General features: G+C 41.3%; 1 protein-coding gene across 1 annotated transcript; it reads right to left on the bottom strand.

Moving 5' to 3' along the window:
- Nucleotides 1-14,277: 14,277 nt before the first annotated feature.
- On the bottom strand, nt 14,278-27,662 carry EPCAM (epithelial cell adhesion molecule). The gene is made up of 9 exons (XM_055328629.1): nt 27,506-27,662; nt 25,068-25,175; nt 24,542-24,782; nt 23,106-23,171; nt 21,615-21,678; nt 19,819-19,920; nt 18,837-19,037; nt 16,444-16,488; nt 14,278-14,717 (listed from the first exon to the last, which is right to left on the bottom strand). Exons 1-9 carry the CDS (start codon nt 27,579-27,581, stop codon nt 14,676-14,678), a joined length of 945 nt encoding a protein of 314 aa, XP_055184604.1. The 5' UTR covers nt 27,582-27,662; the 3' UTR covers nt 14,278-14,675.
- Nucleotides 27,663-27,954: the final 292 nt, after the last annotated feature.

Here is a 27,954-nt window from a genome sequence, read left to right as displayed (position 1 = left end):
TGTCTCTGCCCCCCCCCCCGTGTGTCTCTCATGAATAAATAAATAAAATCTTAAATATATATATATATATATCTTGGGAAGCAGAGGAAGTTTGGATCCTCTGACTGCTGACTACTTTTCCCACAGACTAAAATCTTCCGCAAGCCTGTGGTGCTCCTTGCCTCTCACCGCAGCTCTGTGATCTGGGCCAGTAAATTCCCCTTCCCCAAGCGCCTGGCTGGCTCAGTCTGTAAAGCACAGGAGATCTCTGGTCCTGAGTTCAAGCCCCACACTGTGCAGAGAGCTTACTGACAATAATAATAATTAAAATAAATTCCCCTTCCCTTTCAACACTTGTGATCCAACACAAGCTTGTCCCTCTACTCTGGAATGGCCCTTTCCTGCTCTTTGTATAACAAACTCCTAGTCATCATACTGTCTTCAGGTACAAATGTCTCCTCAACCAAACCTGCCTAGTTTCCACAGGTGTAATTAGTTGCGTTATCTTCTGGAGTACCACCTTATTGATATTCATATTATAACAATATCTGCTGCATAGAAATACCTGTTCACCTCTTTGACTAAACATGTGGAGAGGACACCAAGGGGTATTTATGTTTCTAGTTAATGATAATGGCTACTATTCATCAGCATTCATTGACTGTTGGGTGTTTCCTTATTTTTACATGTGTTTACTGTTATTAATCTTCGAAACTCTAGGTATTAGGTACTACTGTTATTCTTTTTTTTTTTTTTTTTTAAGATTTTATTCATGAGAGACACACAGAGAGAGACAGAGACAGGCAGAGGGAGAAGCAGGCTCCATGCAGGAAGCCCGATGTGGGACTTGATCCGGAGTCTCCAGGATCAGGCCCTTGGCCGAAGGCGGCACTAAACTGCTGAGCCACCGGGGCTGCCCATCTACTGGTATTCTTATTTTACAATGAAGGAATGGAAACGTAGAGAAGTATTTTGCCCAAGATTTTAGAGTTGGTAGTAAGTGATAAAGCTAGAGTTGTGACATGCTCTAGATTCTGTATGTTTAACCATCTGTGTGATGTGGTTTTTTGAACGTTGACGTGTTGGTGGGGTCTGGAGCTGACACCAAAAAAGAGTTCTTGAGAAGTCTTTGGTGCAAAAAGATGATTTTATTAAAGCACAGGTGGCAGGGGGGTGGGGTTTGCCTGAGTGGCTCAGTCAGTTCACTGTCTGCCTTCACTCAGGTCTTGATCCCAGGGTCCTGGGATGGAGCCCCTTGTTAGGCTTCCTGCTCTGCAGGGAGCCTGCTTCTCCTTCTTCCTCTGCCTGCCATTCCCCCTGCTTGTGCTCTCTCACTCTCTCTGTCAAATAAATATATCAAATCTTAAAAAAAAAAAAAAGCACTGGGACAGGACCCTTGGGCAGAAAGAGCTGTTTTGGCTGCTGCCTGCTGCCCCCTGCTGCCCCAGGATTGTGTAGGGCAACTGATAGTATACCCTGGGGCTCAGGGAAGTGAAGATAAGGCAATTCAAAAGGACTTTCATGTGCTAAAAAAGACTCAGGTTCCTGGAGGGATGTTATAATCAGCCTACCTCAAGTGTTTGTTAATGGGCTGCAAGTTATAAGGACATTTAATTTTATCTACGTTTCCTTCTGCCTTTGTTTCCCACATCCTGCGTGTCTTAGGACCTGTAGGGTGAGCAGGAAATTTTTGTAAATAAATGAGCTGGAGATCACAATAACTGCTTCTAAAGGACACCTTGGCTTTGAGTGTCATCTCATCCCTCCTCTTTTCTGGTTCGTATTCTAAACAGTCAACTCAGGGCACCTGGGTAGCTCAGTAGTTTACAAATCAACCTTCGGCTCAGGTCATGATCCCAGAGTCCTGGATGGAGTCTGCTTTGCTCTCTCCCCCAATTTCTCAAATAAATAAATAAATATTTTAAATAAGTAGTTCAGGGCATCCCCAGTGGCGCAGCGGTTTAGCGCCACCTGCAGCTCGGGGTGTGATCCTGCAGACCCAGGCTCGAGTCCCACGTCGGACTCCCTGCATGGAACCTGCTTCTCCCTCTGCCTGTGTCTCTGCCTCTGTGTGTGTGTGTGTCTCTATGAATAAATAAATAAATAAATATAGGGGCAGTCCGGGTGGCTCAGCGGTTTAGCGCCGCCTTCAGCCCAGGGCATGATCCTGAAGACCTGGGATCAAGTCCCATGTCAGGCTCCCTGCATGGAGCCTGCTTCTCCCTCTGCCTGTGTTTCTACCTCTCTCTCTCTCTCTCTCTCTCTCTCTCTCTCTCTCTCTCTCTCTCTCTCTCTCTCTCTCTCACTCTCTCTCTGTCTCTCATGAATAAATAAACAAAATTTATTAAAAAAATAATAAAATAATAATAAATAAAAAATATAATAAGATTTTGGGATGCCTGGGTGGCTAAGTGGTTGGGCGTCTGCCCAACTCAGGGCGTGATCCCAGGGTACCGAAGTCGAGTCCCACATGAGTCTCCCTGCATGGAGCCTGCTTTTTTTTTTTTTTAAGATTTTTATTTATTTATTCATTCATGAGAGACACACGCACACAGAGAGAGAGGCAGAGACACAGCCAGAGGGAGAAGCAGGCTCCATGCAGGGAGCCTGATGTGGGACTCATCCGGGGTCTCCAGGATCATGCCCTGGGCTGCAGGCGTTGCTAAACCACTGCAACACCAAGGCTGCTCGGGAGCCTGTTTCTCACTCTATGTTTCTGTCTCTCTCTTTCTGTGTCTCTCATGAATAAATAAATAAAATATTTTTAAAAAATAAAATAAAAAAAGGTTTTATTTATTTGAGAGCAAGAGCACAAGTGAGGGGAGGGGCAGAGGGAGAAGTGACTCCACATTGAGCAGGGGCTCTATCCCAGGACCCTGAGATAATGGCTTGAGTAGAAGGCAGAGGATTAACTGACTAAGCCACCCAGGTGCCCTCAAGTAAATAGATCTTTAAGAAAAATTTTAAATGATGGTAAGTAAAGTACTCTCAACTGTGTCAAAAACTGCAGTTTCATTCTTTTTTTTTTTTTAAAGAGGAGTTTGAGCCCCATGTTGTGTATGGAGCCTATTAAAAAAAAAGTGTATGATTCAATGGCTTTTAGTCTATTATCAGGATTGTATAACCATCACCTCAATCTAATTTTAGAATATGTGTTGTTCTAAAAAAATTTCTATATCCAACAGCAGTCATTCCCCATTTCCCCCTCTCCCTACCTTATGGCACCAAAAATCAACTCTCTGTCTCTATATATTTGCCTCTTCTGAACATTTATATAAATGGAATAATATACTATAAATCCTTATTGTCTGGCTTCTTCCATTTAGCATGATGTTTCTTCTTTTTCAGTATGATGTTTTTAAAGTTCATCATGTCCAAACATATGTCAGTACTTTACTCCTTTCTATTACCAAATAATATTGATTAATATGGACTAAACCATATTTTATTTATTCATTCATTGGGTAGTGGCCATCATGAATAGTGTTACTATAAACCTTTGTTTACATGTTCTTATGTGGACATATGCTTTTATTTCTCTTGGATATATACCAAGAAATGAGATTGCTGGGTCATACTTTTTTTTTTTTAAGATTTTATTTTTAAGTAGTCTCTACACCCAATGTGGGGCTCAAACTCACAACCCCAAGATCAAGAGTCACATGTTTCACCAATTGAGTCAGCCAGATACCCCGGGTCATACTTTTAATATATGTTTAATTATAATTCTTAAAAAAAAAAAATATGTTCCATGCCTAGCATGGAGCCAATGAGGCTCATGACCCCAAGATCAAGGCCTGAGCTGAGATTAAGAGCTGGATGCTGGGGATCCCTGAGTGGTGCAGCGATTTGGCGCCTGCCTTTGGCCCAGGGCACGATCCTGAAGACCCGGGATCGAATTCCACGGTGGGCTCCCGGTGCATGGAGCCTGCTTCTCCCTCTGTCTATGTCTCTGCCTCTCTCTCTCTCTCTCTCTCTCTCTCTCTCTCTGTGTGTGTGTGTGTGTGTGTCTGTGTCTGTGTGACTATCATAAATAAATAAAAATTAAAAAAAAAAAAAGAAAAGAAAAAGAAGAGTTGGATGCTTAGCCAACTGAGCCACCCAGGGGCCCCGGTATAACTATAGTTCACAGGCTAAACTATAACGTATATGTTTAACATGCTATATTTAATATTTTGAGGAACTGCCAAACTGTTTTCCAAAAGGCTGCAAGATTTTACATTCTTACTAACTATATTTTAGGGTTCTAACTTTTCCACATCTTAGTCAACACTTTTTACTGTCTGTCTTTAATTCTAGCCATCTTAGTGGGTATGAATGATATCTTATTGTGGCTTAGATTTTCATTTCCCTAATGGCTAACAACATTCAGCATCTCTCATGTTTTCTTATATGTTCTTCTGAGAAAACACTTGCAGATTATATATCTGACAAGGGACTTGTATACAGAACATATAAGAAATCTTACATCTCAATAAGAGAGAAATAAATAGGGATCCCTGGGTGGTGCAGCGGTTTAGTGCCTGCCTTTGGCCCGGGCACGATCCTGGAGACCCAGGATCGAGTCCCACGTCGGGCTCCCTGCTTCTCCCTCTGCCTGTGTCTCTGCCTCTCTCTCTCTGTGACTATCATGAATAAATAAATAAAATCTTAAAAAAAAAAAAGAGAGAGAGAAATAAATAATCCAATTTAAAAGTGGGCAAGGGGGGATCCCTGGGTGGCGCAGTGGTTTGGCGCCTGCCTATGGCCCAGGGCGCGATCCTGGAGACCTGGGATCCAATCCCACGTCGGGCTCCCGGTGCATGGAGCCTGCTTCTCCCTCTGCCTGTGTCTCTGCCTCTCTCTCTCTCTCTCTCTCTCTCTCTCTATCATAAATAAATAAAAATTTTTAAAAAAAGTGGACAAGGGCAGCCCAGGTGGCTCGGCAGTTTAGCGCTGCCTTTGGCCCAGGGTGTGATCCTGGAGACCTAGGATTGAGTCCTGCATTGGGCTCCCTGCTTGAGGCCTGCTTCTCCCTCTGCCTGTGTCTCTGCCTCTCTCTTTCTCTCTTTCTGTGTCTCTCATGAATAAAAAAATAAAAAAAAGAGAATACTCTATCCAACAAGACTATTATCCAGATAGAAAAAGAGATAAAGAGTTTCCCAGACAAACAAAAATGAAAGGAATTCATGACCAGTACATTAGCCCTACAAGGAATGTTAAAGGGAATTCCTGTGGCACCTGGGTGGCTCAGTTGGTTAAGCATCTGACTTTTGGTTTTAGCTCAGTTCCTGATCTCATGGCTCATAGGATGGAGCCCCGCATTGGGCTCCCCATTCAATGGGAATCTGCTTAGATATTCTCTCCCTGTACCCCTTCCCCCATGCGCTCTCTCTCAAATAAATAAATGTTTAAAAAATAAATAAAGAGGACTCTGAATGGAAAGGAGTAAGTAAGAGTAAGAAGAGAGGAAGTACAAAAACAGTAAAAATAACTATATCCATAAATATTAGTTAACAGACTCACAAAATAAAAGGATGTAAAATATGACATCATATACTCAAAAGTGGTATATAAAGGGAGAGGAGTAAAGAATGGGTTCAAACTTAAGCTACCATCAATTTAATGAATTTAATATAGACTTCCATATGCAGAAGGTGTTTTATACAAACCTAATGGCAGCCACATATCAAAAACTAGTCAAAGACACTTTAAAAAATAAAGAGAAGGGGGACACCTGGGTTGCTCAGCGGTTGAGCATCTGCCTTTGGCTCAGGGCATGATCCCAGAGTCCTGGGATTGTGTCCCACATCAGGCTTCCCATATGGAGCCCGCTTCTTCCTCTGCCTAGGTCTCTGCCTCTCTCTCTCTCTCTTTCTCTCTCTCTGTCTCTCATGAATAAATAAATAAAATCTTAAAAAAAAAAAGGAGAAGGGAATCCAAGTATACTACTAAAGAAAACCAACTAATCATGAGAGGGGAGCTCACGGAAAGAGAGGAACAGAGAAGAACTACAAAAACCACCACAAAACAAGAACAAAATGGCAATGAATACATACCTATCAATAATTACTTTGATTGTAAATGCTCCAATCAAAAGACATAGGATAGCAGAATGGATAAAAAAAAAAAAAGTAAGACCTATGTATATGCTGCCTACAAGAGATTCATCTGAAATCTAAAGACACATGCAGGGCAGCCCCAGTGGTGCAGCGGTTTAGCGCTGCCTGCAGCCCAGGGCGTGATCCTGGAGACCCTGGATCAAGTCCCACGTCAGGCTCTCTGCATGGAGCCTGCTTCTCCCTCTGCCTGTGTCTCTGCCTCTCTCTCAATCTCTGTGTCTATCATGAATAAATAAATAAAATCTTTTAAAAAAAAAGACACATGCAGATTGAAAGGGAAGGGATGAAGAAGCATTTGTTATATAAATAGAAGTGAAAAGAAAACCCGGGTAGTAATATTTATATCAAACAAAATAAACTTTAAAACAAAGACTGCAACAAGGGACAAAAAAGGACATATAATCATAAAAGAGAACAATCCAAGAAGAAGATATAAAAATATTATAGACATTTTTGCACCCAACATGGGAGCACCCAAATACATAGTTAATAACAAACATGAAAGAAGTAATTGATAGTAATACAATAATAGTAACAGACTTTAACACTCCACTTACATCAATAGACAGATAAACCAAACAGAAAATCAACAAGGAGACAGTGGCTTGGAATGACACATTAGACCAGATGGGTTTAACAGATATATTCAGAATATTCCATCCTAAATCAGCAAAATACACATTCTTTTCATTTCTCTAAAATAGTTCACATATTAGGCCATAAAACAAGCCTCAACAAATTCAAGAAGATCAAAGTCATACCGTGCATCTTTTCTGACCACAACATCATGACACTAGAAATCAATCATAAGAAAAAAATGGAAAGAGGACAAATACAAGGAGGGTAAATAACATGCTAGTAAACAATTAACAGGTCAACCAAGAAATGCAAGAAGAAACCAAAAAATACAGACAAATGGAAATGAAAACACAATGGCCTAAAATTTTTAGGATGCAGCATGCAGATGTCTAAGAGGGATATTTATAGCAAAACAAGACTAGCTTAAAAAGCAAAAGCAGTCTCAAATGAACAACCTAACCTTACACCTAACAGACTAGGAAAAAAAAGAATAAAAAACATCTGAAACCAATAGAAGGGAGGAAATAATAAAAATTAAAGCAGAAATAAATGAAATAGAAATTTAACACACACACACACACACACACACACACACACACACACACACTAGAACAGATCAATGAAACCATGAGCTGGTTCTATAAAAAGATCAACAAAATTTATAAACTTTTAGCCAGACTCATCAAAAAAATGAAAAAAAAAAAGATGACTCAAATAAAGAAAACCAGAAATGAAAGAGAAGAAATAGAACTGACACCACAGAAATACAAAGGATTATAAGAGAATATTATTTAAAAAATTAGGGCAGCCCCGGTGGTGCAGCGGTTTAGCGCCACCTGCAGCCCAGGGCCTGATCCTGGAGACCTAGGATCGAGTCCCACATCAGGCTCCTGCATGGAGCCTGCTTCTCCCTCCTCCAGTGTCTCTGCCTCTCTCTCTCTCTCTATAATAAATAAATAAATACATCTTTAAAAAAAATTACATGCCAACAAATTAGACAACATAAAAGAAATGGATAAATTCCTAGAAATATACAGCCTCCCAAAACTGAATCAGAAATAAATAGAAAATTTGAACAGACCAGTTACCAGCAATGAAATTGAATCAGTAATCAAAAAACTCCCAACATGGGCACTTGGCTAGCTCAGTTGGCAGAGCATATGACTCCTGATGTCAGGGTTGAAAATTAAGCCCCATGTTGGATGTGGAGCCTACATTAAAAAAAACAAAACAAACAACCCTCCCAAAAGATAAAAGTCCAGAGCCATATGGCTTCACAGGTGAATTCTACCAAACATTTAAAGAAGAGTTAAGGGCAGCCTGGGTGGCTCAGAGGTTTAGTGCCTGCCTTCGGCCCAGGGTGTGATCCTGGAGTCCCGGGATTGAGTCTCACATCGGGCTCCCTGCATGGGGCCTGCTTCTCCCTCTGCCTGTGTCTCTGCCTCTGTCTCTCAAGAATAAATTAAAATAAAATCTTTAAAATAAAAAAAGTAGGGGCAGCCTGGGTGGCTCGGTGGTTTGGCGCCTGCCTTTGGCCCAGGACGTGATCCTGGAGACCTGGAATCAAATCCCACGTCGGGCTCCCTGTGTGGAGCCTGCTTCTCCCTCTGCCTGTGTCTCTGCCTCTCTGTGTCTCTCATGAATAAATGAATAAAATATTTAAAATAAAGTAAAATAAAATAAAGAAGAGTTAATACCTATTCTTCTCTGGGACACCTGGGTGGCTCGGTGGTTTGGCGCCTGCCTTTGGCTCAGGGTGTGATCCTGGGGTCCTGGGATCAAGTCCCACATCGGGCTCCCTCCATGGAGCCTGCTTCTCCCTGTCTATGTCTCTGCCTTTCTCTCTGTGTCTCTCATGAATAAATAAATAAAATCTTTAAAAAAAAAAAAACAACCTATTCTTCTCAAATTATTCCAAAACGTAGAAGAGGAAGGAAAACTTCCAAATACATATTACCCTGATACCAAAACCAGATAAAGACACTACAAAAAAAAGAGAACTACAGGCCAATATCTCTGTTAAACATAGATGCAAAAAATCCTCAACAAACTATAGCAAACAGAATCCAACAATACACTTAAAAAAATCATTCACCACGATCAAGTGGGATTTGTTCCTGGGATGCAAGGGTGGTTCAATATTTGCAAGTTACTCAACATGATACATCATATCAATAAGAGAAAGAGGGGACACCTGGGGGGTTCAGTCAGGTTAAGCTTCTGCCTTTGGCTCAGGTCATGATCTTGGGGTCCTAGGATGGAGCCCTGCATCAGGCTCTCTGCTCAGTGGGGAGCCTGCTTCTCCCTCTCCCTCTCTCTGTGCTCTCTCAAATCGATCAATCAATAATCAATCTTTTTATTTTTTTATTTTTTATTTTTAATTTGTATTTATTTATGATAGTCACACACAGAGAGAGAGAGAGAGAGAGGCAGAGACATGGGCAGAGGGAGAAGCAAGCTCCATGCACTGGGAGCCCGACGTGGGACTCGATCCCTGGTCTCCAGGATCGTGCCCTGGGCCAAAGGCAGGCGCTAAACCGCTGCGCCACCCAGGGATCCCAATAATCAATCTTTTTAAAAAGAGAAAAATAGTTTTAAAAAAAATAAGAGAGAGGGTATGATCACTATGTGATAATTTCAGTAGATGCATAAAAAACATTTGACAAAGTACACTATCCATTCATGATAAAAACGAAGTAGGTTTAGAGGGAACGTATCTCAATATAATAAAGGACATATATGAAAAACCCACAGCCAATATTATACTTAGTGGTGAAAAACTGAGAGCTTTTCCCCTAAGGTCAGGAACAAGGCAAGGACATATAATCTCACCGCTTTTGGTCAACATAGTAGTAGAAGTCCCAGGCACAGCACCCAGACAAGAATAAAAGGCATCAAAATTAGTAAGGAAGTTTTTTTATTTATTTGCAGATGACATATACTATATATAGAAAATCCTAAAGACTCTACCAAAAATAACTACTAGAACTCATAAATTCAGTAAGATTGGAGGATACAATATCAATGTACAGAAATCCATTCCATTGCTATATACTAATAAAATAGCAAAAAGAGAAATTAAGAAACCAACCCAGGACACCGGGGCGTCACAGTGGTTAAGCGTCTGCCTTTGGTTCAGGTCGTGATCCTGGGGTCCTGGGATCAAGTCCTACATCAGGCTCCCCACAGGGAACCTGCCTCTCCTCTGCCTATGTCTCTGCCTCTCTCTGTGTTTCTCATGAATAAATAGATAAAATCTTAAAAAAAAAAATGAACCAATCTCATTTACAGTTACACTTAAAATAATAAAATACTTAGGAATAAACTTAACCAAAGAGGTGAAAGACCTGTACTTTAAAAATTGTCAAACATTGGGGCCCCTGGGTGGCTCAGTCAGTTAAGCATCCTAGTCTTGATTTTGGCCCAGGCCATGATTTCAGGGTCATGAGACTGAGCCCCTCATTGGTCTCTACTCAGTGCAGAGTCTGCTCGAGATTCTCTCTCCCTCTGCCCCTCCTGCTTGTGCTTGCTGTCTCTCGAATAAGTAAATAAAATCTTTAAAGATACTAGCAAACATTGACACAAATGGAAGGATGTTCCATGCTCATAGATTGGAAGAACAAATATTGTTAAAATGTCCATACTACCCAAAGCAATCTATGGATCAAAATACCAACAGCATTTTTCACAGAACTACAACAAACAATCCTAAAAGTTGTATGGAACCACAAAAGACCCTGAATAGCCAAAGCAATCTTGAAAAATAAAAACAAAGCTGGGGGTCAGCCCAGGTGGCTCGGTGGTTTAGCACCTGCCTTCAGCCCAGGGCATGATCCTGGAGACCTGGGATCGAGTCCCACATCGGGTTCCCTGCATGGAGCCTGCTTCTCTCTCTGCCTGTGTCTCTGCCTCTCTCTCTCTGTCTCTCATGAATAAATAAATAAATAAAATCTTTTTTAAAAAAGCTGAAGTATCACAGTTTCAGATTTCAAGTTTTATTACAAAGCTATAGTAATCAAAACAATATGGTACTAGCACAAAAATGCACATCGATCCCTGGAACAGAATAGAAAGTCCAGAAATAAAGTCATGATTATATGGTCAATCTTTGACAAAGGAGGCAAGAATATCCAATGGGAAAAAGACAGTACCTTCAACAAGTGGTGTTGGGAAAACTGGATAGCTACATGCAAAAGTATGAAACTGGGCCAATTTCTTACACTATACACAAAAATAACTCAAGATGGATTAAAGACCTAAATATGAGACTTGAGACCATAAAAATGCCAGAAGAGAGCACAGGCAGTAATTTCTCCAGACAACAGCTGTAACGTTTTCTTAGATATGTCTCCCCCAGGTAAGGTAAACAAAAGCAAAAATAAACTATTGGGATTACACATCTAAATAAAATCTTTGGCACAGCAAACGATCAACAAAACTAAAAGACAGTCTACTGAACAGAAGATATTTGCAAATGACATCTGATAAAAGGTTAGTATCCAAAATATATAAAGAACTTAAAAAAAGAGAGAGAGCTTAAATAACGCAACACCAGAAAAACCAAACAATCCAATTTTAAAATGGGCAGAACACACAAACACACATTTGTCCAAAGACATAGATGGCCAACAGACACAGGAAATGATGCTCAATGTCACTCATCAACAGAGAAATGCAAATCAAAATGACGAGATATATCCTCACACCTGTCAGAATGGCTAAAATAAAAAACACAAGAAATGGGGCACCTGGCCTGCTCAGTCAGAAGAGTGTGTGACTCTTGATCTCAGAGCTGCATGTTTGAGCCTCACGTTCGGTGTGGAGATTACATAAAAATAAAGAGTTTGCTTATCATGATGAGCTCTGAGTAATGTATTGAATTGTTGTACATCAGAAACTAATATAACACTGCATTTCAACTACACCGGAATTAAATTTTTTTTAATTAAGTTTGAGAAAAAAGGAATGGTAGCCTGTTAGGGAGGTCAGTGGGAGTTTTTAGAGGTGTTGGGGGGTGTTTTAGGTTGACAGACAAGAGTTGTGAAATTATGTTGTATCTAACAGAAGCATATTTGTTGAGTAGAAACTAGTCTTAGGTTCAGTTCCTGAGAGTATGTGAATTAAACTGACAGAATGCAGATTAACAGGAGAAAAGGCACAGTTTTTAATAATATTATTATATCCAAAGGAGTGGAAAATATTAATAAGGCTAAATCTTGGGAACATTGGTATTTCAGAGTCAGTAGAAGAGGAAAACAACCAGGGGAGATTAATGCCAGTTATGCCAAAGAAGAAAATCTGTCAGCAACATACTGGGGTAGGAAACAGGAAAGTCATGGTGGTAAGCTGTGGACAGATCACATGATTATACACTGGGGACAAAGGGCCATCGGCAATTAGTAGATCAGTGTTGTCTTTAGAACAAGTAGCTTCAAAAAAAAAAAAGTAGCTTCAGAAGAGCTAGAACAGAAACTTGAGGGCATGGGGTTGAAGACGAGCCGTTTATCATTTTATTGCCTGTTAGCTGCAAATTCACCCTTTTCACCTGTTCTGTCAAAGTGCACCTGAAGCTGTGTCAGTAGAGGGCGCAAGGGACAGTGCAAGAGGAAAGGGTAGTTCGTGCTTGCAACATCTCCTTTTTCCCCAGTGCTACATACCCAGGGCTGCTCCAGCACGCTGCTGCTCTGCCGTGGACAGCAGCCAGCAGCTTCCCTGAGCACCTGCTCCCACGCCCAAATTACAAAAGGCAGCTTTATGGAATGCCTTTGGTGTCTGGCACGCCACCTCTTTATCAATAGCTTTTCCCCAGCACCCTAGAGCAAAGGTCATTAAATGTTTTCCTGTAAAGCACCAGAAATATTTTAGGTTGTACCGGCCATTGGGTCAACACTATTCATTCTTTTGCTGTAGTGCGAAATAGCCACATACAATAAATGGACAAAGCTGTGCTCCAACAGAACTTTATAGATACTGACATTTTTATTTCATGTGACTTTCACATAGCAGGGAATATTCTTTCCAAACATTTAAAAACTTAAAAACCATTCTTACCTCCTAGTCTATGTAAAAACGGGCAGTGGCCCAGGCTGTAGGCTGTAGTTTGAGGACTTCTGTCCTAGAGGGCAGGTTTTCACTAAGTACACCCAGGGCAGCCTCACAGCAACTTCTCAGGTTTTCCAGGAGCCACACTGCCCTCTCCCACAAGGTCTGGACCTCAGCCCAATGAGTGGGGCCTAGCAGAAAGGAGAGCTCTTCTTTGTGTGCCCTCCCAGCCCTGGGGGTAATGGCTGCTCCATATTATCGGATATTCCCATTTCTTTTTTTTTTTTTAAGATTTTATTTTATTCGTGAGAGAGAGAAAGAGAGAGAGAGATTAAGAGGCAGAGGGAGAAGCAGGCTCCATGCAGGGAGCCTAACATGGGACTCAATCCCAGGACTCCAGGATCACGCCCTGGGCCAAAGGCAAGTGCTTAACCGCTGAGCCACCCAGGGATCCCCCTATTCCCATTCTCTTTAACGTTCTCATTACTTTCCGCTGGCTGTATCAATTTCTATTGTTGCTTAACAAATTACCAGAAATTTAGCATATGAAGACAAGTATTTATTATCTCAGTTTCCATGAGTCAGGAGTATAGGCATCACCTAAGTGGATCCTTTTCTCAGGGTCTCAGGACTGCAGTGATGACGGCCAGGACTGTGATCTCATCTGGAGCTGGGTCCTCTTCCAAGCTTACTGGTCAGCAGAATTCAGTTCTTGAGGTTATGGGACTGAGGTCCTTCCACCCCACCCCACCCCAAACCCCCTGGCCTCCTACTGTTTCCTGATAGGAAACCCTCTCTACAACATGGCAGTTTGCTTTAAGGCTAAAAGGAGAGCACATCTATAGTTTGTATTTCTTGTCTCCTCTCTCCAGGGGCTGTTAAAATTTCTCTCTTAATTCAGTCAAATTATTAGGGATCTTAATCACATCTATACCTAAAATCCCCTGGCCTTTGCCATAAAATGGAACAACTTTGGAGTGGCAGTCCATCATCTTCACAGGCCCTATCACAGTCTTGGGGAAAGGAATATATAAAGCATATACACCAGAGATAAGAAATCTTGGGGCCATGCTAAAGGTCAGCCTGCTACAGAAGGGACAAAAATCTTTAGTAAATGTTCAATCTAGCTTTTATATTTTAAGGTTGTTCTTTTCATAGTGTTTGAAGAAATTTCCTATTGAAAGCAAAATACTTCAGGATAGTTTAACTTCATATAAAATGTGTTTGCACTATGATTACTCATTACGTAAGATGTTGAATAACTGGTGCTTTAACTCAACCAACCACAGCACTCATGGTTTACAACGTTCTCCATCAATTCTGCCCCAGGACATGAGTGTTTGCCAAAATGCCAATTTGTTTAAAATAAATGTAGATTCATTCAGAATAAAACTGTTTGATTTTCCTGTCAGAAGTTACATATTCTAGGTTATACATTTTATATTAAATACACATGACTGTAAGTACTCATACAAAACTGTAATTTGTAGTTGGATTCAGAGCATTCCTCAACCCGTTACCTTATGTATATACTACGAAATTTGATTCATTAGGAGTCAAATGAAGAGTTAGGAAATTCAGTTTTAAAATATTTTATTTCACAGGTTGTAAAAAAAATGTTTATATGTACAAGACTCAAAGTAAATAGAAAGGCAGCTCTCAATCACAAATGGATGAGACAGGAGTCATTCAAACTCTACTGTGGAAGCCTATTTAAGGCACACACCTCATAAATAATTTTAACGATGCCAAGTTCTGGTTTTTATATCAGATCTGCAAAATAGGACACTGTGGTCAAATTTTAAGATTGGTAAAGTCAATTTGAAGCTGCTCATATACAGAGTACAGGTTTCACTACTACAAAGAGAAGATGTTAACTAACAAAATAATAGTCCTCAAAGATCTCTTTGTCCCCATGCTCATACATTTGTAATCTAATTTTCCTTCTTGTAGTTACTCCTCAAATTATAGTCATTATGCATTGAGTTCCCTATGCATCTCACCCATCTCCTTTATCTGAAATAGAAAAAGAGAAAAAAATTTAAATAATTTTCCGACCTTTTGTTCATCCTGAAAATAGTTTAAAAAAAAAAAAGTGGGGGGAATCAAGACAATTCTCTCCCACATTTATGAACCTTATCTGGAACAGGTAAAATGTACTACAAGGAAGCACACACTGAATGCATGACCCACCCTGCTATTTGGAGGTAAGCTAGCCAAAGTGATGGGGGGGGGGTAGTAGGTGAGCTATATCTTTAACAATGGATAAGGATTTTATTAAATGTATGCCACTTTTACATCTAGTAAGAATCAATATATTTTCTATTATCAATCTTTCACCTTTACAGATGAGGAAATTAAAGTTCAGGGGTAAGTGATTTGTCCCAGATCACACAATTAGTTACAGGCAGAGCTGAGACCAGATGATGGAAACTACTACTGCTGGCAAACATTGTGCTATGTGGCATGTATGAGACCAACTGCCTTCTACAGACTACTTTAATTCTTGCAACAAGTCTGTAATATTATATCCCAATTATAGATAAGGAAACATGGAAGCTTGAAGTTAAATAACTTGCCTACTCAGCTAATAAGTGGTCAAACCCACGTCTACATTGCTCTTAACCAAAACACTACATTGTTATTCCAACTTTCTGTTATGTTTCAGTTCAGGGAGAGTCTGTCCATCCTCTAGATCTGTAGTCACCAAACTTGGTAAGCCAGATGATCAACTATGATATGGGGGGAAAAAAATCTTACAACTTTCTACTTCTTTAGATTGTTTTCAATACTTTTTTACATTTCTATGTTTCTTGGTAAAATATTACTAAGAAGCACATATACAATTACAGATAAACGCACAAAAATGTAAAAATTGGTTGGTATACTGAAAATGGTATTGAGAGGGTTCAGGAACAAGTGTGTTTCACATCTGATTCCAAGTGACTGACATGCTAATCATCTGTTTCCACACTAATGTACATGACTAGTTAGCATGTAACAAATTCACTAGAATATAAATTAAGGTCTTTTTCAAAATGATTACTTCACTGGCACAGAGACAGTAAACAGGTCATCAGTCACACTGAGTTTCTCTAATGTGAATCCATAGTATGCCTCTAGAAGATTCCACCAGAAGTTGACACTTTGTCAAACAAAAATTGTAGGCTTCCTATCCCACTATTCTTTGAGGCAGAATTCAATATTAGCTAGTCTACCATGGAACTCATGCAAGAGAAAGGAAGTAAGGGGCACATGGATGGCTCATTTGGTCTGGTGTCTGACTTCAGCCCAGGTCACGATCCCAGGGGCCTGGGATTGAACCCTGCATCCTATCATCCCCTCAGCGGGGAGTCTTCTTGTGTACACACACATGTACTCTTTCTAGTAAATAAAATCTTAAAAAGGGGGGGGGGTGCACCTGGGTGGCTGGCTCAGGTCATGATCTCAAGGTCCTGGGTTTAAAGCCCTCACTGGGCTCCCAGCTCAGCAGGGAGTCTGCTTCTCCCTCTCCCTCCGACTTATGCTCTTTCCCTGTCTGTCTCAAATAAATAAAATCTTAAAAAAAAGGGGGGGGGGGAATGTAAGTTAAGAGCACTGAAAGGCAATCCCTAAGACTCTAAGGACTATACACTATAAAGGGGCTCCAGTATAATTGAGTCCTATCAGTATCTAGGAAGGTACAGTGATTATCAGGAGTAAAGATTAAAAACGGATTTTTAAAATAAAGTAATTCATTTACCTCAGCCTTCTCATACTTTGCCATTCTGTTCTTTCTGGAAATAACCTGAATGGAAGAAAAATGATTACTATTTTAGGACTGGTATCCAAAGAAAAAGTTGATCTAAACTGACACACAAATGCCTTTTTTTTTTTTTTTTAAATTTATGATAGTCACAGAGAGAGAGAGGAGGCAGAGACACAGGCAGAGGGAGAAGCAGGCTCCATGCACCGGGAGCCCGACGTGGGACTCGATCCCGGGTCTCCAGGATCGCGCCCTGGGCCAAAGGCAGGCGCCAAACCGCTGCGCCACCCAGGGATCCCACACACAAATGCTTCTAATGGACATAATTCCTATCTGAATTTAAAAGTCTATTCACAGACGTTATTTCTTAAATTAAAATTTTCCTACTAGGGCAGCCTGGGTGGCTCAGCGGTTTAGCGCTGCCTTAAGCCCAGGGTGTGATCCTAGAGACCCAGGATCGAGTCCCATGTCAGACTCCCTACAGGGAGCCTGCTTCTCCCTCTGCCTGTGTCTCTGCCTTTCTGTATGTCTCTCATGAATAAATAAACAAAATCTTTTTTTAAAAAACAAACTTAAAAAATAAAAATAAATAAATTTTCCTACTAAAAAGAAAAAAAAAGCCTATACTTATCATGATGCCCACTGAGTCATGTATAGAATTGTTGTATCATTACATCGTATACTTGAAAGTAATATAACACTGTATATTTCAAAAAGTGGGCAGTCCCACTTTTTTAGTGGGATCATACAATATCATTTCTCTCCTTGCACAGCCTGTATTAACAGCACAGGAACCTTTCCAGATTAAAAGATACAGATTGTACTCATTCTTGTTAATAACTTTACTCCATATCACGGATATTCCACAATCTACTCCTCTGTTCTCCCACAGATGTACACTCAGGTTGTTTCCAGATTCATCCTTACTAGCAACAACACAATACATAACCTTGACCATGCTTCCTAGGTACCTGTGCTTTCATTTTTTTTTTAATAATAAATTTATTTTTTATTGGCGTTCAATTTGCCAACATACAGAATAACACCCAGTGCTCATCCCGTCAAGTGCCCCCCTCAGTGCCCGTCACCCATTCACCCCCACACCCCGCCCTCCTCCCCTTCCACCTGTGCTTTGATTTCTATAGGACAGTTTGTTTTCTATCATTCTCTCATGTGTTTACTTTCCATCTGGATTTCTTCTGTAAATCATATCCATGACTTCTGCTATGCTTTATTTAATGTTCTCATCAATTTGTAAGAACTTGTTTTATATTATGTATAACAGTCTTTTTTGGCTTTATGCATTACATTTTCCCCTAACCGACTGTTGATATTTTTACTTTATAGTATCTTTGCCATACAAAATGTTTAATTTCAATTTACTGAAATATGTGTATTTTCTTTCATGGATTCTAGATTTCTTGCTTTATTTGGTTACCACAAGATTGTACAAACATTTCCTAAATTAATTTTGAGACTGGTTCTAATTTTTAAACATTTTTAACCATAATCCAATTGGAATATGTGTTAGAATATGGTGTGCTACGCATAATGAGCCATTCACACTGTTGAGCAATATAGCTCGCCCTGATGAGGTGAAATGGGAATTCAACTTTTCTTTTCTTCCAGTAGACAGCTGAGTATAATTCCATTGAGCTGAAAACATAAGTTCCCACATACTCTCACTTCTATTTCTGAATTCTGCTATGTTGTTAAGATTTTCTAATGCTGGAGCACCTTTACATTTCTAGAATAAACCCTGTCTGTTCAGGTGGTACCTTCTCCATCTGAAGCACTGCTACATTCGATTTGCTAACCTTTTGTTTACAACTGCTTTTCATAGTTACCACTTTTAATCCTTTCCAAATTAACTTTAGTTGGTGTTCTTTGGTTTCATTAAATGGTTTGGGAGTTCGGGTATTTTGCATGACGCTAGCAGGACTGTCAGGACTGTCTGCAGTGAGAGCTAAAGGACATCTGCTGCTTGACAGCAACATAAGTGACCTATGAGGTGCTCGGCTATGAGCTTTTCTCCAACCAGTATCCTTTCTTGCTTCATTAAGTGACTGTTTTATAAAAAACGACCAGATGTTGGGCAGTCTGGGTGGCTCAGGGGTTTAGCGCCACCTTCAGTCCAGGGCATGATCCTGGAGACCAGGATCGAGTCCCATGTCTGGCTCCCTGCATGGAGCCTGCTTCTCCCTCTGCATGTGTCTCTGCCTCTCTCTCTCTGGGTCTCTCATGAATAAATAAATAAAATCTTAAAAAAAAAAAAAAGGACCAGATGCAAGAGATTCATTCACTACACAGAATTATAAAAAAATGAAGATGTTTCATTAATATGTTCTGGAAAATGCCCTTAAGTGAAAGTTTACTTGTTCTATACTCACCAGCACAACGATTCCAGCAATAACTGCTAGTGTCACAACCACAATGACAGCGATAATACCAGCTTGTAGACCCTGCATTGAAAATTCAGGTGGTTTTTCATCAACATAGTAAATTGCAGTTCGACCAGGATCCAGATCCAATTGTTCCCCGTTTACTCTTAGGTCCATTTTATTGGAATGGAACAAGGATTCGTCTTTAACCTGTATGGAGAAGGAAAAAAGCAATTTAAAATACTTAAGAAAACCAACCATGGCCACATAGAATTACTTGCCAATTATACACAGAAAGAACTGCTACCAAGGTTTCAGTGATAACAATCTCATATGCTGAAACTCTAAAAAAACCTTTTTACTGCGGGAAATTGCCAAACATATATGAAAGTAAAAAGAATAGTGTAACGAATTCCTGTTATCCCTATCATCCTGGATTCAACAATAGCAACATTCAGCCAACTTGTTCAATCCATTCTTCTATCCTTCTGCTCTTCCTCCTCCCCGGGCCAGTTAGTTATTTGAAGTAAATCTCAGGTTTCATCAGACGATTGGCTCACTAGAATATATTAAAGTGTATTCATTTTTTTTTGTAATATATTAAAATAGAAACAAACTATTTTCATCACACTGGTTGATTAATCACATACAGCATTTCTAACATAAATTCTTGTTCATGGACATTATAATGGAAGGCTACACACACAAACGAAGTAACTATCAAGGACGTGATAGAAGAATTATGAGAGAAAATAATGTAGGTAAAAGAATTTGAAAAAAAGCCATAAATATATAACAAACAGGTCAAAAAGGTGAGGAATGTACATGGGAGGAATGAGGACTAAGTTAACTGCAGCATAAGAACCACTAGGAGAACAGAGGTGTGGCTGATGTGGAGAAAAAGATGATGAAGGATCTTGAATCCACGAAGCATGCCAGACATTATAGTCATTTCTAAACACAGGAATAAAATAAGGGAGATTATACTCACATCTTTTTCAAAATAATAAGCCACATCAGCTATGTCCACATCATTCTGAGCTTTCTGAGATGAATTTTGCATCAGATCAATAGTGATAAGATCATTCTCATACTGGGGGAAAAAATGAAAAATACTAAATTAATATTGGTACAACCAAAATCATGTAAAAATATGGTTCAATTATCAGAATATTGTTTTTTATTTTCTGTAATCTACATGTCAGTGTTCCTTTCCATTAGTGGGTAACTCTCATTTAAAAATCTTTGGAAAGGGATCCCTGGGTGGCGCAGCGGTTTGGCGCCTGCCTTTGGCCCAGGGCGTGATCTGGAGACTCCGGATCGAATCCCACGTCAGGCTCCCGGTGCATGGAGCCTGCTTCTCCCTCTGCCTGTGTCTCTGCCTCTCTCTCTCTCTCTGTGTGACTATCATAAATAAAAAAAAAAAAAAAAAAAAAAATCTTTGGAAAAAAAACATCTTTGGGAAGGGGTGCCTGGGTGACTCAGTGATTGAGCATCTGTCTTTGGCTCACAGCGGCGTGATCATGGGGGTGATCCTGGGGTCGTGGGATCAAGTCCCACATCGAGCTCCCTGCAGGGAGCTTGCTTCTCCCTCTGCCTGTGTCTATGCCCCTCTCTCATGAATAAATAAATAAAATCTTTAAAAAAAAAATAAAAATCTTTGGGAAGTTTTAAAATCTATCCAAGAGAAACAAGACAGCAATGCAACTAAAGGTTAGGATGATGCAAATTTTCTTTTCAAAAGAGAATTTTCTCCCCTTGAAAAAAATTTAAAACAAGATATTAAAATATATTATTTGAAAAACAAAAGAATCTTATTTAGAGGGTGCCTGGCTGGCTCAGTCTGTATAGCATGTGACTCTTTTTTTTTTTTTAAATATTTTTTTAATTTTTATTTATTTATGATAGTCAGAGAGAGAGAGAGAGAGAGAGAGAGAGAGAGAGAGAGGCAGAGACACAGGCAGAGGGAGAAGCAGGCTCCATGCACCGGGAGCCCGACGTGGGATTCGATCCCGAGTCTCCAGGATCGCGCCCTGGGCCAAAGGCAGGCACCAAACCGCTGTGCCACCCAGGGATCCCTCTCTCTCTTTTTTTTTTAAAGATTTTATTTATTTATTCATAGAGTCAGAGAGAGAGAGAGAGAGAGAGAGAGAGAAGCAGAGACACAGGCAGAGGGAAAAGCAGGCATCATACAGAGAGCCTGATGTAGGACTCGATCCAGGGTCTCTAGGATCACGCTCTGGGCTGCAGGTGGCGCGCTAAACCGCTGTGCCACCGGGGCTGCCCAGCATGTGACTCTTGATCTCAGGGTCCTGAGTTCAAGCCTTACATTGGTTGTAGACCTTACTTTTAAAAAAACAAAAGATTCAAAAAATAAAAAAATAAAATAAAAAATAAAAAACAAAACAAAAAATAAACCATCTTATTTCGTTAGAAGTACTTTAAAAATAAAATGCTAAAGAAATGCACTATACATTTACCATGTTCTGCTTTAAATAGGCAAAAAGGTATATTCCTTCCTGTCCTTAAAAATGACATCAATTTTCTGCCTTGAAGTTTCATCACATTATTCAAGTATTTTTCAACCAGGGATACTACATTTTCCTTAAGGGTAAAACTGAGGTTTTTAAAGGCTAGGGAAGGAAAACAACAATAGGAAATTGAGTTAAGTGTCCTGGGTTTAAAGTGTTATTCAAATGCAGTTTGACCACTACCAGAAGTCATACCCAAACCATACTATCACCCACCAACTTTCTGAAGCTCATTTACTAAAAACAAAAATCTTACCAGAATATTTGTGATGTATTTTGGATCCAGTTGATAACGGTTTTTGAGTGTCTCCTTAAGTGCACTGTAAATAATTAAAAATCTGTGTCTTTGAAAAAAATCATACTACACAACATTAAGCAGCACTATTTTTTTTAAGAAGCACTACTTTTTATTTTTACTTATTTTTTAAAGATTTTACTTATTTATTCATGAGAGGCACAGAGAGAGGCAGAGACATAGGCAGAGGGAGAAGAGACTCCCTGTGGGGAGCCCAATGTGGGACTCCATCCCAGGACCCCAGGATCATGCCTTGAGCCCAAGGCAGACGCTCAACCACTGAGCCACCCAGGCATCCAAGCACTAGTTTTTATCTAAGCAGGTAGTTCAAGCTCTAGAATTATCATTAACCAACCTTGTTTTAAAATAGTTATGCCAGGACTCCTGGGTGGCTCAGTGGTTGTGCGTCTGCCTTTGGCTCAGGGTGTGATCCCGGAATTCTGGGATCCAGTCCCATATCAGGCTCCCTGCAAGGAGCCTACTTCTCCCTCTCTGTCTCTGCCTTCTGTGTCCCTCGGGAATATTTATTTAAATAAATATTCATTCATTCATTCATTCAATAAATAAATATTCATTCAAATAAAATCTTTTAAAAAAAGTTATGCCATTCTGCAACTATCATAATAATAACTGATTCAGGCTAGAATCATTTACTGATGCTTGATTAGAAACAGGGTATTTATACAGGATCCTAGTATCTGTCCACAGATTATATTTATTAATTACAAAAAGGTGGGGTGCCTACGTGGCTCAGTATGCTAAGCATTGGCCTTTAGCTCAGGTTAGGATCCTAGGGTCCTGAGATCAAGCCCCACAACAGGCTCCCTGCTCAGTGTAGAATCTGTTTCTCCTCTGCCTCTGCCGCTACCCCCCTCTGCTTGTGCTCTCTCTCTCAAATAAATGAATAAAACCTTTAAAAAAATTTTAATTAAAAAAATTACAGAGGTAAACTGTAACTGTATATTACAAACCTGATATCCCCTTAACCACAGTTATCACTAATAAAGGACAAGAATACATCATGTGCTTCCTGACATGAAGTACTAAGAAGGACATAAAATCACTTAAGTAGTTTTTCTATCAAAAATGCTTAACTTGGATTTAAGGAAATTTCATATAAATCCAAATCTGAGAGACATTCTATGAAATAATTTGCCTATACTTTTCAAAAATATCTATACGTGTTTAGGTAGATATAGAAAGTACACATACATGTACCTATATAAAAAGAAAATGGGGTAAAACATTCATTCGTGATCTGAGTGAAGAGTACTATAGGAATCTGTACTATTCTTGCAACTCTATTTCAAAATAAGATTAAAATATTACTGATGGTATCTTATTTTTCATAAATATAAAAAAAGCATTAAGACTTGTACAAGTTTTTCTAATGGCGTAGAAGGAAGATCTGAGTATCAACTGTGCAAATATAATGCACTTAACAGTACGTACTTTTGCAAACTTTGTGTATCATAAGGTGTTTCTCTTGTTTTGTGTTTTAGTTCAATGATGATCCAGCTGTAAAGCAAAAAAACAGTATTTATTTATTAACTGACCATACCAACTCAACCTTTTATAGTATTTTCCTGATAAGCTAATAGCAAAATTCCCAAGTGGAACCACAGTATAATCAACAGGAAAGGATTTATGCAATAGGTTTGCCCTTAATTTCTTCCTTGGCCCCCACACATTGCTTATAAAGCGCTCATCCAGGAGAAAACATTTTCTTTCTTTTCTTTTCTTTTCTTTTCTTTTCTTTCTTCTCTTCTCTTCTTTCTTCTTCTTCTTTCTTTCTTCTTTCTTTCCTTCCTTTCCTTTCCTTTCCTTTCCTTTCCCTTCTTTCCCCTTTCCTTTCCTTTTTTTTCTTAAGAAAACAACTCGGGGATCCCTGGGTGGCGCAGCGGTTTGGCGCCTGCCTTTGGCCCAGGGCCCGATCCTGGAGACCTGGGATCGAATCCCACATCGGGCTCCTGGTGCATGGAGCCTGCTTCTCCCTCTGCCTGTGTCTCTGCCCCCTCTCTCTCTCTCTCTGTGACTATCGTAGGTAAATAAAAATTAAAAAAAAAAATAAAAAAAAAAAAAAAAAAGAAAACAACTCAACCTCTGGCTTTGGGTCACAATACCCAAGGTCATGTAAAGCCAAGGCTTAGCTGGTCATGCCAGGCCATGTTCAAGGGAAGAGACCTAAAGGCACTGAGAGAAACAGAGAAAAGTGACCTTGAGGCTCCAGAACACCAAAGGAGAGAGTGTCTGCCTTGGTCTGGATAACTTTCCAGCTCTAGTCGCCTTTAATAAAATCTTTTTTGCTTAAGCTAGCTCGAGTGTTTCTATTCCTTTTCAATGCATAAATCCAAGACAAACATACCTCGTTTTTTTTTTTTTTTAAATTCTAGTTAGTTAACATGTAGTACAATACTAGTTTCAGCACTAACCGTATCTGGTTTTAAAACACAATAAATGAACAAATATATAAACAGCTTACGGTTTTCACTACATTTAACCGCAATCCAACTTTAAGATCTGAACTTCAAGAACTTTAAATCTGAACTTTAAGATCTGAACACTAATCCAACTTTAAGATCTGAAGTGTTAAATAAAAATAGAAGAGGGAAAAAACACAGAAGAGGAAAATCATGTTTAGTATGCTGCCACAAGAAAAAATTGTTAAAATAAGAACAACATATTGCTAGTGAATTCATAAAATATCTCTGGAGGGTTATATAACAAACTGGGTAGCTGGGGGGTAGAGATAAAATGGAAGCTTTCACTGTATTCTTTCCTCTCCTTTTGAATTCTAAACCACCAAATCATATTACATATTCAAAAATAACTTTACTTAAACGAATCTGAAAAGCATGAAAACAAGGAATATGGGCAGCCCAACTCACTAGGTCCTCACTCGTTCAGTGCAGGATATTTCAGTGTCCTTATCAGTTCTTCGGACTCCAGCAGTGTTCACACACCAGCACGTGGTGGTGCCATTGCACTGCTTGGCTTTAAAGAGCCCCTTCTCATCACAGTCGGGATCATAGAGCCCGTCGTTATTCTGGAAAGCTCCCTCAGGTCTCGCTCTTCTCCCAGACTTTGTGCCGGTCATTTCTGCCTTCATAACCAAACATTTGGTTGCCACTGAAAAGTAAGCTTAATGTTACACTGCAAAGTAACTACAGTTTTATGCTTAAGGAAAAAAAAATTTTAATTTAACTCCAAACTCCCAGAGCCAAAGATCACAGCAGACTGACATGCTCCCATGTTCACTTTATAAATTTTAAGAAGATTCAGCAAGGAGATAATTTTGACAAAATAACACGATCCAAATTTGAGCCAAAAAAATGCTTCTGATTTCAGACACATCAATTAAAGAAGGCTAAGTCAAAATACAGTTTTTAAGGGCAATGAGAATATTCTACTCACGTTTTGAGCAAATGACAGAATTTTGTGCACCAATTGAAGTACATTCGCACTGATTATTTGTGTTCAAAGAGCAGTTTGTGGTCAGTTTGTAGTTTTCACAGATACATGCTAGATAAATGAAAAAAACAAAATCCCACTTTAAAATGTGAGTCTTTTTTAAAAATAAATAAAATAAAATGTGAGTCCAACTATGAGCTCTGGTGTCTCAGCTAAATTATACTCTAACAACAATGCCTAAGTTACAGGGCCACAAAGCCTTTAAAAATGGTCCCAAGTACACCCCCCAGTGGTGCAGCGGTTTAGCGCCGCCTGTAGCCTGGGATGTGATCCTGGAGACCCCGGATCTAGTCCCACTTCGGGCTCCCTGCATGGAGCCTGCTTCTTCCTCTGCCTGTGTCTCTGCCTCTCTCTCTCTCCCTCTGAATAAATAAATAAAAATTTTTTTAAAAAATGGTCCCAAGTGTTTTCTTTGTCAGCTCTAATTTGAATGGCTCATACTATGGTGAATAGTTTGTATATATTTTACAGACACATAGTCTAATTTGCATGTATTCCCAATTTGATTTTGTTAAGCCAATAACAGCCATGCAAACATCGTATTCAGCTTTGCCTCCATGATTCTCCCAGTCTCAGATCCTTTTCTCCCCAGGTACTGCTGAACAAACCCTTGCTTGTTAGCTACTGACTCTTTTCCGGAGAAACTCAACAATTCCAATCCCAGGATCTGTGAATAACTCACATTTCCGCCCTCCTCCCAAGGCCATTTTCTTAAAAAGAGATGCTTGCTTTTAAGCTTAATGGTAACATAGCCAACCCTTGGAAAAATCATACTTTCAAATGAACTTGGGGTACTTTTGTTTGTGGCCTTCCTAACCAAATTAAATATTAGTACCCAACTTTTAAAGTGATATCGCAAAGCTTATCCTGGATATTAATGCCAGTTTAACAGTTACATCTTTGACTATCTCAAAAGTTCGTTTTAACTTCAAATTGGCAAGCCCCTCTAGTTCCTTTTAACTGTCCAGCTAAGAGAATGCAGTCATTAACAACAAAAACCACTGTGACTAACCAAAGAATTTTTATATAGCTCCTTCATATCTCAAGTTGGCTTTAACCATTCCCTGTTTAAATTATGATTAGGGCACATGGGTGGCTCAGCGGCTGAGCCACTGCCTTCGGCTCAGGTCGTTATCCCGGGTCCTGGGATTGAGTCCTGCACTGGGCTCCCTGCATGGAGTTGGCTTCTCCTTCTGCCTGTGTCTGCCTCTGTGGGTCTCTCATGAATGAATGAATGAATGAATGAATGAATGAATGATAAATAAATAAATATCTTTTTTAGAAAAATTATGATTAATATGAACCACCTGAATAATCCTTCCAGCACTAAACTCAGTGTTGGGATCACAAAAGGAGACAGTGGCTGCCCTCAAGGAGCTAAAGCCTTATGCAGCACTCTGGCTCTTTTCGGCTCAAAAGCACCTTTGCGCGGCCAAGGGATGTGAAATTTAAAAGAGAACCAATCATGTATGTTTCTGAACCTACAACTACAGCAACCATCATCACTGTAAAGCAATTTAAGTACTTAGCCTTATCCTGAGCTAGAAAAACTGCCACTCTTTTGAAAGTATAATGAATCAGGCCCCTGCCCCGTCGAAGCATAGAGACGCCTCGGGGCAGCTCTGGCCAACTGCCGCTTCACTTCTGGCCTCCATCTTACAAACCATCAGGAGATGGCAGACAAGTTGTTTATTCCAAACGAAGAAAACTGTAACCAAGTCACACGTCCAGTACGTGGATAGCGGCGCTACCTTCCGCCCCAGAGACTGCTTCGTCACCCCTTAGAAACCGCCGCTTCCAAGACCGAAAGACATGGACGACTCTGCCTGTTCTGCGGGAGTAAAAACACTTTCGCTCGCAAGATGTAAAACTGTGTTTCGGTTTAGGGCAAGGTCCACAGCAAACGTCTAGGAGACAAATGTCCTGCTGATCAACCGACGGGATTCTAAGTGGCGGGATCGCGGGGCTCTGTTTTCGCTCCGTACCGGCGTCGTGCTTCTGGGTTCCCCGCCGGGAACTCGGCCCTACCCACACGATCCTTACCCGGGGGGCAACGCGCCAGGTGCTGCAGGCCCAGGACCTGCTCCCGCGCAGGTGCGAGCGGCCCGGCCTCCCCGCAGCCACCTGTGCCCGCGCGAGACGCACATCCGGGGCCAGCGGCCCGCGCCCGGGGCGGGGGGGGGGGGGAGGCGGCCGCCAACTCCGCGGGGGGGCCCTCGGCCCCGCCCCTCCCCCCCGCCGCGGGCCAGTTTCCCCGGGAGCCGCGCAGAGCGGCGGGGTGGGGCGGCTCCCCGGCGGCCGCCTCCCGCGCCCTCCCCACCGGGCCGGCCTCGGACGCGGGGGCCGGCCGCGCCGCCCGAGCCCGCGACCCCGCTCCTTACCTCTCTGAGCCACCGCCACCGCCGCGGTGGCCGCCGCGAGCAGCAGCCCGCACGCGAGGGCCTGGGGCCGCGCCATGCCGCGCGCGTCGTCGTCGAGGGGCCGCGGGTGGGGGGGCGCGGGGGGCACGGGGCGGCGGGAGCCCGGGACCGGCCGGGGCGCGGGGCCTGGGACGCGCGGGGCGGCGGGAGCTCGGCGGCGGGGCGCGGGCGGGCGGTGCGAGCTCGCCGAGGGACTGCGCGCTCTGCGGCCGCGGCGGGGCGGAGCGGACCTGCCGGACCTGCCGGCCCCGCCCCCGGCCCCGCCCCGCCCCGCCCCGCCCCGGGCCGCTCACCTCTGCCCGCGGGGCCCCGCGTGAGTCACCGCCTGCGGGGGGGGGGGGGCAGGTGCTCGCGGGCGGCGCGGCGGCAGGTGCTCCGCCCTGGGCCCGTGGGAGCTGGAGGCCGGTGGG

The sequence above is a fragment of the Nyctereutes procyonoides genome, unplaced genomic scaffold, assembly GCF_905146905.1.
Source record: "Nyctereutes procyonoides isolate TBG_1078 unplaced genomic scaffold, NYPRO_anot_genome, whole genome shotgun sequence".
NCBI classification, from domain to species: Eukaryota; Metazoa; Chordata; class Mammalia; order Carnivora; family Canidae; genus Nyctereutes; species Nyctereutes procyonoides.
Note: the sequence above shows the minus strand (reverse complement) of the source record. Positions and strands in the feature narration are given on the sequence as shown.

What these genes read in the sequence shown, in the direction of transcription:
- EPCAM (XM_055328629.1), bottom strand. Translation starts at nt 27,581, where the DNA reads ATGGCGCGGCCCCAGGCCCTCGCGTGCGGGCTGCTGCTCGCGGCGGCC. An exon ending in GGTGGCGGTGGCTCAGAGAG is followed by an intron (nt 25,176 to 27,505) that starts GTAAGGAGCGGG and finishes TCATTTATCTAG; the next exon opens with CATGTATCTGTGAAAACTAC. An exon ending in GATACACAAAGTTTGCAAAA is followed by an intron (nt 21,679 to 23,105) that starts GTACGTACTGTT and finishes AATTATTTACAG; the next exon opens with TGCACTTAAGGAGACACTCA.